Raw genomic sequence first — 16,189 nt, 5'->3', positions numbered from 1 at the left:
TCTTGCGATATGAATGATTGTGACGCTTTGCTGAAATGATACATGTTGTTTTTGCTGTCAGACACCTACTGATTAGACAAGGGTCAGACAAGGGTCAACGTCTTGTCTCAGAATAATGTCCCGTGCCTGCTGATGAAACATGTTCTGAGGAACTATATGAACTATATTGACTGGCTGCGCCCAGCTCATCTTTGGAGTTTGTTCATAAAATTTGGTTGTGACACTCTCCCTCTTTTGCAAAAGATATAGCGCTGAAATTCTGATTGCTGGTCTCTGTCTCATTAATATTAACGTCTTTATATAAATGTATCTTACACATTGTAACATGCTTATCAACATTATTCGCTTCTACTGTGAGTTGTCATAATATTCAGTCTCATTACTCTAGTTAAACATGCTTCCCAGTCCATGAAATGGTGTAAAGGGGTAGGTCAGTGGGTGGATGTGCGCACGTCTGAAAGAGAAAAGAATGAGGATCAGAACATGAATAAACAGAAGTATGTGTCGGACTTCTTCTTTTTATTTCTAGAAATAAAGAAGTGAAAGAAGTCTCTCTCTTGATTTGTGTATGTGTGGGTGAGGGTGTTCCACACTGATATGGTTATCTTCAACTTCACTTCGTATTCAGACAAACATAAACAAAGCCTGTTTTATCACCTAAAACTATACACTCTGGATGGTGCCATTAAAAGTGTCTGATATATATGTCCGATAAAACAGTTTGAGTGCTTTGGACAGAGGGAAGTATGTTTAGAACTCTGAATATGGCAATTAAAGAAGATCGAGAATGAGGAAGTGTGAATGTACAAAATCCCCTTGAGAACAGAAGACAAGAGACAAAAGTCACCAGATCGCAGAGCAGACTCAGGTAAGAACACCATGCTTAATACTCAGATTATTTACAATTTGCACATTGAACATCAATGGATATTTAGATAAGTGGTTAGAGGGTAGGTGTTCTGTCTTTATTTAATCTCCAAACTGACTGAAGACATGACCTTATCCAGTTAACTGCAATAAACACGTTTTACGACACATACACTTTGTGAGTCCATGCTTGTGATTAGCAGCACACATCAGTTTTGGTAGTATCCGGCAATTCTAACATAACCAAAACAAAGAGTATAATGTGGCTGTTCCACTATATTTTGCTATAGAGCAGGGGCGTCCTCTCTACCTTCAAGAAGCTCTTGAAGACCCAACTCTTCAGAGAGCACCTCCCTTCCTAACTGGAACCTTGGCTTAACTTGCACTTGAAAAGTCCCGCACTTCTTTTTGTTTCTATGTCATTTTCTATTTCTTGAAAAAAAAGCAGTATTTATTGTTACACCAGGTTTTATTGCTCTTAACTTGACTGTTCTCTCCCTTGTACGTCGCTTTGGACAAAAGCGTCTGCTAAATGACTAAATGTAAATGTAAAACAATGTCACCATGATTCTTAAAAACAATTTTGTTTTGGATGGGGCACCAAAGTAAAATCTTGCCTCCAACCCGTCAGGGCCAGCATAAACTCTTCCATGTACCAATTGGACAGAGGACAAATGTCCAGGTGACCTACTTATATATATACTGTATGTGTGATATCTATACAACATTCATTATATTTGGGCACACCAGACACATAAGAAGTGACATCGGAGCAGACAGTGATGATGTTTCTCCTGCTGCTGCTGCTGCTGGCTCCTCAAGCCTCTGTAGCCCAGCCTGGAGTGAAATTCATGATGTCATCCAAAGGGCTTGACTATGGTGAGCCCAGAAGACAAAAGCACTTTTAATCTTAACCCAAGATGTAATGTTCAGTTATGCACTTACTATGTGTGTGTGTGTGTGTGTGTGTGTGTGTGTGTGTGTGTGTGTGTGTGTGTGCGTGCGTGTGTGCGTGCGTGCGTGCGTGCGTGCGTGCGTGCGTGCGTGTGTGTGTGTGTATGTGTGTGTAGTGAAAACTGTAATCACAGGCTGGGCACAGGAGAAACTACTCACCACAGAGATTCCACAAATTACAGGGAAATTGAACATTGGAATTGGGTCTGTTTACTATGAAATTTCGGAGTGAGTCCCGTCTCTCTCTCATTGGTATTAGCCTTGGAGGTTTTTGTTAATGTATGTTTATGTGAGGATTAAAAAAACTTTAGCCAAATAAGGAGAAACATTTGGCCCCTTTAGCAGTTGCATTAGTTTGCAAGTAAAGCAAGGGTGCTGGAGGATTGTTATATTAATGAGAATACATTATGGATTAAAATACGTGAATATATGTTTGGACTTGTGTTGCCGGGTGTAATGGTAGGGTTAAGTTAAGGTTAGGACTGTTATGACAGGGCACTGTTATGGGTGAATGTTGATGGCTGATTAAGTATCTATGACTGATTTCGGCAGTATGAAGGTGGTTAAGGTTGATTATCCACAGCCAAGTGTTAAGTTTGAGGAGAATGCTGGACTCCACATGGAACTTTGTGGACTGAGTATAGCTGTAACAGCGGAATGGAGAACTAAATATGGACTCATGTAAGTTACGTTTATTTTCTATTTCATTCTCCTTGGCATGTGACTGTATAGTTCGTTGTAGAGGGGGAAGTGAGAAAGTCGACCTGAAAACAGCCCATTTGTAATACTTTTACTGTAATACTAACCCATCTTTTTCTCTGCCTTTCACTCCCATACCCTATCTTCCATACATAGTAAGGATGGAGGCACATTGGACTTGGCGTTGTTTGATGTTTGTGTAGAGTCACTGCTACAGCTGGGGAAAGATGACCAAGCATGTTTATCTGTCAGCACCCTGACATGTAAAGCACACGTTGGCAGAGTATACACAAAGTTTCATGGAGGAGCCGGGTGGGTAACTTGGTTGTTTCTTTCTGAGCATAATGAAAGATATTCACTTTTGATTTCTGCACAGCAATTCGTTTGCTTGTTTGTTTACGGCTAAGCAGTGGATGTTACACTTGTTTCCAGTTCCTTTCTGACAAGCTTGTGCGTCACTGACGAACTGCCACAATCATAAAAGTTCCTTGTGTTTTGCTGGATATGCCTGTCTGAGTCCTGTGTATTGCTGTGCTGCCTGCAATATCGACGTAACCCCATAAACTGCATTCCGACTCCAGCGGACTCCAGTCTATCATGATTTTAGTTACCTTTCCTTGGGGCCCTAATCAAACAGATCTGCACCGTGGTTCTTATACACGAAACAAAGAAGGGCATTGTGTAAAGCTACTTTGATTACAAGAGCACATTAATTTGGTAATTTCTTGCGAACAGAGCTTAGGGCCTTTGAGGACAGACCTTTGCCTCATTTGGGTGTGTCTGATCAAAAAGGTAGGTGGTCATTTAAATAGTTTTAAGGAAGGCATGTTCCTTCACCGAAATGTAACTGGCTTCTTGGTTTTCGGTGTCTGGCAGGCATATTCAATTAAAATTAATTTTATTTTCATAACGCCAAAACAAAAAAACTGTCTCAAGGTGCTTCACAGAGCCCAGTGCCTGAACCCCCTTAGAGTAAGTACAATGGCGACAGGGGCAAGAAAAAACTCCCTGTAAATCAGTAAGAAGCCTTAAGCAGAACCAAGGCACATAAGGGGGGACCCATCTGCTTCAGGTCTGCCGAGAAGATATAGGAAGTGGGTAGGGGTAGGGGGGGGTATGTTACCAAATGGATACATAGACTATGCAGTTAGGCATAACTATAGCTCTATGCTCCACAGACAGTGAATTAAATAATCCAGTATAATTAATCGGGGCCTTCAGTAATGCGCCAACAAAAAAAAACACAAAAGTAGCACTTTGTTTTGTATTTTACAGCACAATAGCCTATTCACTGATCAGTATGCTGTTCTCCCATTTACCGTCTAATAGCATAATGTCAGTATAGTGATACGGGCAACTGAAACTAACATATCTTAAGAGTTGACATTTCACAGCTGGACAGGAGTGCGTTTCCCTTACAACGACGGAGGTTAGCACTGAGCTATGGTATGATCTATCGTTAAACTAACATCTGAAGTGTCGAACCAACATCATACTATTTAAGTTTGAACCACGTCAGTAGTTCGTACTAACTTGGCACACCTGCGTATTTTAAAGTGTATTCTCACCCCCAGCACTGAGCCTAACTCAACCCACTGCATAATTTCAAAAGTGGGTAAGTGGTTTAGAGAGGGGGCAGAGTGAGGCTGAGAGGGGGGTTGTAAACTCCTGTGCATGATTAGTCCCCATCAGCAAATTAAAGTGAAGCTCACAAGGCTGGGGGAGGTCGGCCGTCCATTTAATGAGGTACATATAAGTCCCAAACGGTTGTTATCTTTGGCCTTGTAAGGTTCAGGATGATTTTAGAGATGGTGTGTTGAGCTATTTCAACCCATTAAATGTTGATATTTTTTTATAAAAATGCAAATGTTGTCAATAATAACACCAGCACTGATGTGAAAAACAAGTGCAGAGTTAAAAGTGCAGTTACGCTTTAATGAGAGGAGAATCATTGAGACACTGAGGTAATTCAACTAACTAACTAATTAACCACCTCAACTAACTAGATTCCTAGTTACCTAGCATATTCATTTTATCATATAGGCACCATGGGGTGATTTCTGATGACATAGTGCTTTGGTGTCAGAGAAAGTCAACTTCAACCTACATCTAAATAAGCGTTGTGTGATGTGCTTAACTTTGCTTCTCTCTTGTCTGCCATTGTAATGCTGTTTCACCTGCCTCATAAAGGCTTCCAGATACTCTAGCGTCCTATGAGTGCATACTATAACAATTCTTCTTGACTCCTCCCTTTGATGTTGTGTCATTTGCTCATTACAACTCATTCGTAATGCACAGATCGTTGCCCTTTCAAATTAGGGCCAGGAATATATGTAAAGGGTAAACCTTTAAATGTGCATGCTCCCACATACACTTACAGTAAATGTAACATGCTAAACAATAATTAGACCAATTGATGGTTCACAATATGTGTGCTTACACTTATTGATTCGTTTGAAATTAGGTGATCTCAAAGTGAAAATCTCAAAGATTTCACATGTTTAAGGGTCTAAGTAAAATTGTGCTAAACTTTCACCAGCATCATCATCCAAGCCTTTATAGATATCTTTCCCGGGCGCATTAAGGGAATGGCTGAAAACGCAGTGAGTACTCAAACACATTTTTTAATAATAAGGTTTCTAAAAATAAGTGCGGCCTGAGATTTGATAGTCCTTTGTTGTGATCACACACAGATTTGCCCTCTTTTGGAAAAGGAAATTGTAAACCTGGAGAGAGTTTTAGCAGCCATGAATGGTAATGCATGTGTGTTTTAGTGTGTGTGTGTGTGTGTGTGTGTGTGTGTGTGTGTGTGTGTGTGTGTGCTTGGGTTGGGTGGGGGTATTGGAAAAGACAAAGGGGAAATTGCTAGGCTGAAGTGACTAGGTGATGTGATGTTCTCTCTTGCAGTCACCTATCATGTTGATCCCAACCTGATCCTTGACAATTCTCTCACAAGTGATCCAGTCATACAGACCTCTGACATGGAAGTGGATTTCAAGGTGAGAATAAAAGAGACCCATTCACATTTCTCTCCCCAGCTTCATGGCATGTTTCAAGCAATATTTACAAATGCAGCAGGCAAACACAACAGCTCAAACACAACTTTATAAACTCTGCATGAATGTTGTGATCTCCCCATGATATAGTCCTGAGTAACTGTATGCTGCTCTGCTGCAGGGTGTTTTTTACAGTGAGTGGAACCCCAGGGAACCTCCATTCCCTCCACAGGACTTCCAGCTGCCGTGTGAAACAGGTCACATGTTCTGCCTGGGCATCTCCCAGTTCTGTCTCAACTCCTATGCCTACGCCTGCCTGACAGCTGGGCTCCTCCAGATCAATGTTTCAGACAGCATGGTATGTGGATGGTTGGGGGGGGGGGGGGGGGGGGGGGGGGGTTGTGTAGAGACCATTTAGGACTGTTCATATTTGAATGTTTTTTGTAGCCTGTTCTTGTAGTCATAATAACACTTATTTGGAAGCTATTTCACAGAAAACGGTACATTTGTAGAAATCAGTTTCCCACAAGGTAAGGGATGGAAATGGTGTCTCTTAGACATAAGAGATAATGAACAGGGGTTGATAGTTCACAGACAGCAAGACAAAACGTATGGAGTTGGACAAGGTGAACTGAAGAAGCCGTACTGCTGTCTTCTTTCTTCCCAGATTCCTAAAACTTCTCCTGTGCGGCTCAATACCAGCTCATTTGGAATACTCATCCCACAGGTGAGATAAAGATGCCTTCTTTTTGAGTCCTTCACGTGAGTGTCAGTGACAAAAGCAGTGCAAAAGCAAGAAGGATTAAAACTGAATATGAGGAAGCGAGGAAAAAGGCTCAGAGGAGAGATGGAGAAACATAACATCAGGAAGAAGGAAAGATTCATTGCCTTCTAATATGAAGAGAAATTGCATTTTTCTACCTTGAAATATATTTGACATTCGTACAAGTGACCATCTGTGTGTGTGTGTGAGTCCAGCTGCCCAAGATGTTCCCCGACATGCTGATGAAGCTCCAGGTGTTTGCCGATGAGGCTCCAGCTGTTTCGCTCCAGATGGACTCATTGTCTCTGCTCTTGTCTGCAGCAGTCAAAGCCTATGCCATTGACAATACCTCCACCCTCCATCCCCTGTTCACACTCAACCTGGTGAGTACAGTAGCTCAGCTTCAGATTAGTGCATGTCTGCAGGCGAATTGAAACGAGGGACTACAATATTGTTGAAGTACAGTTTATGGAGAGGTCTTTGTGTTTCTCTATTTAATGTTTTTCTTTTTTTGTATTTAATCAAGATAAAGTGATGTTACCATTTCCATTACATTACATAAAAGGAAATAAATAACTGTACATGTACAACCATTTACCTTCCTCTGAGCAGACAACTCAATTCAGTGGCAAACTGAGCATTGCCAATGAGAAGCTGATGGGAATAATGGGGTTTGATAAGTGAGTCAAATCTTCTAAACCTGACATATTGTGTTTTGGGCACAGGTTTACCTTTAACCATCATAAAACATTTCCCCTCCTCTAGCTTGACCTTATCTCTGGTATCAAGTGAGATTGGGACTTTCCAGGTTAGTCTCGTTTTTTATGTATAGTTTACACAATGTTTAATATCAGTAGGATTATTTATGTTCTTATGTTATCTAATTCATAATTGTTTGAACCTGATCATACAGACTACGACCTTGAAGAATGTTGCAATCCTGGGGATGAAGAATGGTTTTCTTCCTAAATTGAATGGTGAGATTAAACACATTAATTAAGGGACATATGTGTTTGGGAGATGTTTCCTTTTACAATCAAACAGGCACACAAGCAGGCACACAAGCACATGGTATTCGGTGGTATAGCAAGCAGTCTAAAAGAACCAAATTTCTTGCAATTCATAGCACCTTCAGATAGCTGCTGTTTGAATCAGGATTTTAATACAGCCAATGTACAGCCTTTAATTTAAATTGGACCCTGCTACCAGTTTACTGAATGCAGCAAAGGGTAGGGTAATTGTTAGTTCCTTACACCATGGTTGTTGAAAGATTCCCTGAAATACTAGCATACATCATATGTGATTGCTGCATAACGTAAGTTACGAACGTAACTATGGATCTGTGAGACCGAGGGATGACCGTCACTACGGTCTAAAAAAGGAATGATCACCTTCGTTCTGCCTATCACCGAGACCATATGTCAAAAAATGTCATGTCCATGACCTCCGGAAGCAGAACGACATGTGTTTATAATAACAGTGAATGCCCCTGGTTCAGTCTCCTACCTTGAGCGCCTCAGGCTGTTCTGAGCGACAAAGATAGTGACGGTCATCCCTCGGTCTCACAGATCCATAGTTACGTTCGTAACTTACGATCTGTTTCGACCTCACTCTGACCGTCACTACGGTCTTAAAAAGGGATGACACATTCCAAAAGAGTCGCGAGGAACCCAGAATTAGTTTTTAAAAACCTCGCTCGGTCACGGACATGAGGGCGGCGTCGCCGACCGAAGCTGGGCGAGTTACATCCACCCTATAAAACCTAGTAAAAGTGCATGGCGTAGACCATGAGGCCGCTGCACATATATCGTCTGCTGGTACTCCCCTGAGGGCAGCCCAAGACGTTGCCATACTCCTGGTAGAATGAGCTCTTGTACCAGGAGGGGCTTGCATCCCCCGTGCGCTATAGGCATGGGAGATAACCTCTACTAACCAACGGGACAGCCTCTGCTTTGAGAGAGGCATCCCCCTCTTTGCTGCCCCATAACAGACAAGGAGTTGGGAGTGTGCTCTCCTCAGTGGCTGTGTATGGGCCAGATAAGCCCTCAAGGATCTCACTGGGCACAAGGTGAGTAACTTCTCCTGCTCTGCCTGTGAGGCAGAGGCTGGCTGAAATTGATCCACCTCCAGAACGTGTTTGATGGACTGCCTATTAATAACCTTTGGTAAAAAGGCTGGATTTGGCCACAGTGAAACACCAGTGCCGCCTTCCCTCCATCTGAGGCAGTCGTCACTGACAGAGAGGGCACACAGCTCCCCGACTCGTTTTGCTGAGCAGAGAGCCAAAAGGAATGCAGTCTTGAGCGACAAAGAGCGTAGACTGGAATCTGATATGGGTTCGTACGGCGCCCCAGTGAGTGAAGTTAAAACCAAAGGTAGGTCCCAGCCAGGTGCCCGTAGGGTACGAGCTGGACGCAACCGGCGCGCCCCCCTCAAGAACTGGCTGACCAAAGGATGCCTTCCGAGGGGCCTGCTATTTTCGCCCTGGTGGAAAGCCGAAATGGCAAAAGCATAGACTTTCACCGTACTAACCGCCTTGCCTAGATCCAGCTGGGACTGCAAGAAGCGTAACACATGAGGCACAGGGCAAGTTGCTGCCGGCTCAAGGTCCATGCTACGGCACCAGTCTGAAAAGATCCCCCATCTGAGTGCATAGCAGGCTCGAGTAGATGGGGCCCTAGCGTTGTTGAGTGTCTCCTGAACAGACTCATCTAAGCGATCAGCGACGGGCTCTGCAATGGCCAAACCCAAAGGCGCAGGGCGGCTGGGTTCGGATGCCAGACCTGCCCGCCTGCTTGTGACAGCAGATCTGCTCTGCTTGGCAACTGCCATGGCTGATCCTGCAGTAACTGGAGCAGGTCCGAGAACCAGGGTCTCGCTGGCCAACGTGGGGCAACCAGTAGGACTGTGTGTTGGCCCTCCTTGACCCTCTGAAGAACCTGCGGGATGAGAGGGAGTGGAGGAAAAGCGTACAGTAAGCCTATTGGCCATTCCTGTGACAGGGCATCCAGGCCCAAACTGCCCCCCTGCCCCCTGAGGGAGTACCACTCTGGGCAGTGGGTTGTCTCCGCTGACGCGAGCAGATCCACTTGTGCAACCCCGTACCGCCGCCAGATCTGGTGGACAACATCTGTGTGCAATCTCCATTCTCCCGGGAGTGGACCAGTCCTGGAGAGCATGTCGGCCGCACCGTTCGCCACGCCCGGGATGTGCACAGCCCTCAGTGAGGCAAGTCGTGGCCATGCCCATGTCAGCAGCTCCTCTGCCACTTGGAGGCATCTCTGGGACTTCGTCCCCCCTTGGTGATTGACGTGATACACTACAGAGGTACTGTCCGATCTCACCAGAACATGGTTGTGCCGTATTGATGGCAGGAATCCCTGAAGGGCGAGGTGGATGGCCTTCAGTTCGAGAACATTTATATGCTCTGATGTCCACGGAGGTTGCCACCTGCCTCTTACTGAACGTCCTTCCCAGACAGCCCCCCAGCCTGTCTGGGATGCATCCGTCGAGATGACCTGTCTCCTGTGAGGATGACCCCCCCAGGGGGACACCTCTGAGCAGGAACTCCCTGTTCCTCCAAGGACGCAGGGCTCGGATGCAAGCACGAGAAACGCGCAGCCTGACCCGCCTGCCTGAAAAGCATTGAACCAGCGTTGGAAGGGCCGTGCCCTCAGCAGGCCAAGAGGAACCACCACCGCTGCCGCCGCCATCAGGCCCAGCAGCCTCTGGACTCTGTGGGCGGTAACTAGTCCGCCCGGCCGAAAGTACTTCAGAGTCTCCACCACACTGTCTGCTCTCCGGCCAGTGAGGGACGCTTTCATGCTGGCCGAGTCGAGAATGACACCAAGGAACTCCGCCTGTTGGCGGGGCTGCAAGTTGCTTTTGTTCCAGTTTACCGTGAAGCCCAAGAACTGGATGTGGGCCAGCAGTGTCTCTGTGTCGCCTGTTCTTGAGAGGGGGCGCAAACGAGCCAATCGTCCAGGTAGGGTAGTATTTTCAACCCCTGTGCCTGGAGGGGGGCAAGTGCAGCGGACACCACCCGGCTGAAAACCCTTGGGGCCAGGGAGAGGCCGAAAGGAAGGACCTGAAACTGGAACGCCCTGCCCTGGAAGGCAAACCGGAGGTATGGCCTGTGTTCTGGACAGATTGGGACATGAAAGTAAGCGTCCTTTAGGTCCAGAGACGTAAACCACTCCCCCTTCTGGATTGACCGTATCACCACTGCGGTGTGGACCATTTTGAATGGCAGCACCTTGAGATATTGATTCAGGGGCCTGAGGTCGAGGACGGGCCGATAACCGCCGTCTTTTTTGGGCACAATAAAATATTTGGAATAAAACCCATCCTGCTGTGCGCTGAGTGGCACCTCTGAGATGGCACCCTTTAAAAGTAGTTCTCGAACTTCTTTGTCGAGCACGGACTTTAAAACTGGGTCTCTGACACATGTTACTCTGACCCTTGAAAATGCTGGGAGCCGCCGTCGAAATTGTAGCCGGCACCCATGGGCTACTGTTGCCACGACCCAAGGGTCTGGCACAATCCCCTCCCAGGAGATCTGAGACAGCTGGGAAGGGCATCCGACGGGCAGCCCCTGGCTGCTAGGTAGCACCACCGCCGCGGCCTGTGTTCCTGCCTCTGTTCGGTTTCGGTCCCCGCCACCCCCTGGACTGGGGATGTAGGGCTGGCCCCTGGTTAGCTGCCTGAAAGCGGTGGCTCTGGACAACGCTAGTTGCCTGTGGAGGCCGGCCGGGCTGCCGTTGCCTGAACCCCCCTGCTGGTGCCCGGTTGATGCCTGGAGCTGTCCTAACGTATACACGTTGGACAGCCCCCCTAGATGCTGCAGCCCGTTCTGCACGGTCCAGCACCTCCTGGGATCCTGGGTTAAATACATGTCCAGGTGCCACAGGGAGGTTAAGCAGCTCTGTTTTTGTAGCCTCTGGCAGAGAGGTTTGCGCCAGCCACACCTGACGACGGCACAACACTGCAGAGGCCATTGAGTCCCCTACGTCCCGTGTAAGCTGGGAGTGAGCCGATAGTGCAGCCTCCACCAGGGCCATGGCATCTCTGTCCGCCGGGTCTAGCATCTTACGCAGAGCCGCCAACGTCATAGCAAGGGCATTGCCCATACGGGCTGCTCGTGCAGATGCATTAAAAGATCGAGTGATCAGGCGGTCGGTCTTTGCACATTCTTTGCGCGGGCAACGTGGATTAGGGGACGCCCGGGCAGGCCCAAGTGATGTCCAAGAGGCAATCGATGATTCGACAGGCGGCATGTCCCCCAGCCCTGTTTCAGCTGGGTACACAGCCGTTGCCAGCTGACGGCAGCCTGTGTTAAACTGGGGCCGCTGCAAGGTCTTACCCCAAGCAGTCCTCAGCATTCTAGTGTAGTCCTCTGCCACAGGAATAGAAGGAGGGGGGCTAGCGTGAGATACACCCTCCCAAACACCCTTATGAGGAGCCGGGTCTGGTGTGGGGGGCTGCAGGCCTAGAATATTAGCGGCACTCAATACCCTGGTCAGCAGAGGGCTAACAGGTATCTCCCCCGCCCTTGTGGACTCACTTCTAGTGTAGGTCCATGGTTCCCCACCACGGCTGCCCTGGCCTGTTGTGTCTGTAGCCTGAGACGCATGGAGGGATAGCACATCCGCATCGGCCAAGTCCTCCTCCTCACCATGGCTCTCAGGCCTGCGTAAGGGGGGACCCTCCTGGCCCGGCGGTATGGATGGCGGGCCTTGAAGTCCTTCTAGCCCATCCATCCTCCTTGATAGTGCCTGGAGAGCCAAGAGGATTTGGCGTGACTCCGCACTACTGCCCTCTGTTGCCTCGGGTGGAGCAGGGCGCTTTGCAGCTCTGGAGGCCTCCTCCTGGTCAGACCTAAGGGGAGACTCCCGCTGCCGGTCTCTTGAGCGCTTGCGCTTATGGCCATGTTTACGGGGGTGGGACGAGCGATGGGGTGAGCTTCGCCTCTCCGCCATGCCCTCATGCACGTGCCCGCGCACCTGGTTAGCACGACGAAGTCGTTCCCCTCTAGACAGGTCAGCTGCTGCACTGCAGGGGTTGTCCACGTCCTCCAACACGTGGGCGGCCCCAAGGCAAGCAGGGCACTCTCTATGCCCATCTGTGGTGCTCATCGCAACCCAGCAGACTCTGCAGTGGTGCGAGGCCATCATGGCAAGTTGTAAGAAAAAGGATATGTGGCCGGCAACAGCGCGCGAACGCACCTAACCGGCTCACACCTCACCCAGTGGCTGCGAACAGCGGCTATAGGGTGCTGTTTGATCAACCACTCACACTGACTACCCAGATCAAAATAGTAATCAGCCTGCACAATTACAATGAAACAGACAACAATAATTAATCAGTAAGCATTAACTTATAACAGTAATCTATACTTACCTGGCTACCTACCTGTAGTATGCCAGTGGCCAATGCCAAACAATAGATCAACAATGTACAAGTGCAATGATAAATTTAAACAACAAACTAGAAACACTCTAGAGTTATGTCAAACTATATGCTACTAGCAATAACAATATGCAGTGTAGCGTTATTATGTGGCCTGTAAACATGCGCGAACGCAATGAGAAGGCTCACTCCGTGGTTACAAACAGCAAGGAAAAATGTACAACTTAAATATCTTCTTCTGGTGGCCCGCACCAGTGCGCGAACGCACCTAGCAGGCACACGCCAACCCCACTGCTGCAAACAGCAGTATAGGGCACGCAAAACAACTTAAAGCTTATTTTAATTCAAGCGTGATAACAAAAAATATAAAAGAGAAGCGCTACGGTGATCTGCAACAGAGCGCGAACGCAATTACAGCAGGCTCACGGTAACGTCAAATTAACTGCACAGTCCACACCAATTCACAGGGACACAAGGCGCCTGTTACCCTCGGGTAGAGAAATATCTGGCTGTGTAGCGTATAGAAAAGATCTGCGTCTTACCTGGTCCGGTTTTGAGGCGATCAAGGTGAGAGACTGAACCAGGGGCATTCACTGTTATTATAAACACGTGTCGTTCTGCTTCCGGAGGTCATGGACATGACATTTTTTGACATATGGTCTCGGTGATAGGCAGAACGAAGGTTATCATTCCTTTTTTAGACCGTAGTGACCATAGATATCTTAGATAAAGGCTAGATGGATTATGGCGGACTCTTGAATGTCCGCACAGGAGGCCATTTTGAGGACAGTATGCTTCCGGTAGGGATCAGTGGTACGTTAGGCAACGTCAGTGATCTTCACAATCGTTTACACTCTTATCTCGCGGAAATTTTGACGGATTTACATATAACTTGATTTACAATCGTCATTACCTTGGTAATAATTCTGGATGCTTGAACGTGTTGAAATGTGCAGCTTAATTGTGTATCACGGCTATTGTGTATCAGTCATTTTACATCAATTGGCGAGTAATTGTTCTTTCTTTTCAATATAACTTAAGTTGCACATAATAAAACTGAAGTTGCACATGATTTCCAATCGGGTTGGTTTGTTAAACATCTTACATTATGATTTCGACAGGAAATTGCTGACTATTGCCAATGAAGATGCCAGAATTTTGTGCAACCTGCTCTATTGAACACTCCCTTGAAACGAGACCTGTCAGAGACCTGTCAATGTTATTTTCATATGAAAACCCATGTTTATAATTCTTCATAAGTATGTAGTGCCATAAGAAATATCTTACGTTTATAACAAACCAACCTGTTTGAAAATCGGTTGAAAATTGAGCAAGTTCTGGTTATTTAAAAAGTCCACTACCAACACAATGTTAAGGGGAGTGAGCTATACTGTCCTCAAAATGGCCGAAATGTGCGGACATTCGACTCCGTCGGCCAGAAACGCAGGCAGGATATCTAGCCTTTATTATAGATATCTATGGTAGTGACGGTCAGAGTGAGGTCGAAACAGATCTGCATGTATGTGATGGTGTCTTTACATGAACCATGTGGGCATAAACTTGATCTACTGCTTAAAATGTACTGCACAAACTCACCTTCCATGAGTTTTACCATGTTTTGTTGGCAACAAATGTTTCCAAAGAAAGAAGGCAGAAAGTGACCAGAATTGACCAGTGACCAGTAACATGTTTTTGTTATCTGAGCAGCATGGCAGAAACACTTGTGCTTCAGTAGAATCATTTGATGCAACAAAAAAAAAATGTCATTGTGTCATTCTTAGATAACTGATAAAGGTTAGGTGATGTTTTAGGGATTTTAAGTGGTCAAAGTAGATGAGATGGACAGAGGTCTATACTTTAACCTAAAGTAGTTTTGTTTTGTTTTTGTTTTAGCCAAGCTTCAGAGTGGGTTTCCTCTTCCTGTGATGAAAGGTGTGACATTGGTAAAGACAGTTTTGCAGGTGCAGCAGGTGGGTTTACAGACAAACTGGTGAGCTGCATCAAGGGACCCAAAGTGGGTTGGTAGAGTAGGGTGCCAGTGAGCTTCAAGAGGTGTGGTGGGTTTGAATACAGGTGAGTATGAGTGACACTACATGTGCTAGATAGGCCAGCACATGATGAAGTAAATGAGTGTGTAGCTGAGATTAATCATTAGAATGTAAATAGCCATCAATAGTATATAAAATAACATAGAATATTATGAGAGTGGGAATTTGAGTGAGAATGCGGACCGGGACTGCAAGTGACATCAACATGCACGGTGGGAATAGGCAGTTTGCATAGTAAAAGCAAGTAAAACCTAGATAAACTAGTCAAATGTTTGTGTTTTGCTCTAAAAAACATGGAAGCTTCAATATTTCGCAGGAAATTTGTCCATGGAAAGTTCCATTGAATGAATTAAATAACACAAATCAATGCATTCTGTGAATCGGTGTGATTAAGAATAGGGATATCAGTGTGTAAATGGTAAAGGGCACAGATTTGACATTATGAGAATGGCTCTGTGTTGTATGGTTATATGAGTAGGCTCTGGATCTGACTGTAAATGTGATTCTTTTTCACAGGGTTTCTTGGCTGTGTTCAGTGATGTGCAGATCAGCCCTCCCTTATACACAGAGGAGAAACTTTAAGGAGAACCAAAAAGGCATTCAAGATAATCCTTCGTTTCACGATATAGCTCAGTGAAGAGTTTCTTTTAGTATTATATTATACAATTGTATTGCTTTCCCATTTCATGAACTACTCTTACTCTTTCTCCATATCCTAAATATCTACACTAATTTTCCTTGAAAAATTGCTAAATCAAAAGACAAAGAATCATGAGAAAATGTCTGTTATTGCTGTAATCATGTGACAAAAATAGCAAACAATAATAAATAACCATTGAAGCTGATTGGTTAGAAGCAAAAAAAATGTTTTTCATGTTTTTCTGTTAAATGAATGAAATATCAATGTCACAGTTTTTACCCCAAGGAACTCCCTGACATGATAGATGATCCCTTTTTTTGGTGTAATAGAGAAACTACCAAACAGACCTGTAGGGGACCTATACTGTAAGTCGACATCATTTTTTTAAACGTATTGTGCAGTTTTATTTTCCCAGTTTGTTCTTTTAAGCTAAATTATCTTGTTGGAGAATGAAAGCATTTGTGCAAATGTGCTTAAAACCTAGTCTAAACATATCCATGAATTATTCTGAACAGCACCATTAAGATCCAGAAGATTTCACAGTGTGATGTGTCAGCTGGCCAGGGACAGAGTTCTGAGTCAGGGAGTGGGCAACCAGCATATCAGATTCATGCATGGATACCAGTGATGGGTCGAGTGGAATGGGAGTGTGGTGGAGAGGGAGATTTGTTCCCAAAACAAACGTTCATGTATTGCATGATATGGCTTTACATAAATTAGATGTTTTTTATTGCATTGTGTATTCCATCCAATTTCCTTTAATCAACTCTCTCCAGAGCCAATTTTGCCTTTGGAAGCTGAAAGATGCTTATCT

General features: G+C 45.6%; 1 protein-coding gene across 1 annotated transcript; it reads left to right on the top strand.

Moving 5' to 3' along the window:
- Positions 1-1,614: 1,614 nt before the first annotated feature.
- Positions 1,615-15,524, top strand: bpifcl (BPI fold containing family C, like). The gene is made up of 15 exons (XM_080856990.1): positions 1,615-1,746; positions 1,938-2,049; positions 2,374-2,502; positions 2,677-2,832; positions 5,060-5,123; positions 5,214-5,274; positions 5,428-5,519; positions 5,698-5,874; positions 6,184-6,243; positions 6,495-6,662; positions 6,892-6,959; positions 7,045-7,087; positions 7,193-7,256; positions 14,581-14,657; positions 15,252-15,524. The coding sequence occupies exons 1-15, from the start codon at positions 1,650-1,652 to the stop codon at positions 15,315-15,317; spliced, it is 1,434 nt and encodes a 477-aa protein (XP_080713116.1). The 5' UTR covers positions 1,615-1,649; the 3' UTR covers positions 15,318-15,524.
- Positions 15,525-16,189: the final 665 nt, after the last annotated feature.

This window comes from Sprattus sprattus, assembly GCF_963457725.1.
Source record: "Sprattus sprattus genome assembly, chromosome: 18".
Taxonomy (NCBI): Eukaryota; Metazoa; Chordata; class Actinopteri; order Clupeiformes; family Clupeidae; genus Sprattus; species Sprattus sprattus.
The sequence above is the reverse complement of the archived record's forward strand: the minus strand, read 5'-3'. Positions and strand labels throughout refer to the sequence as shown.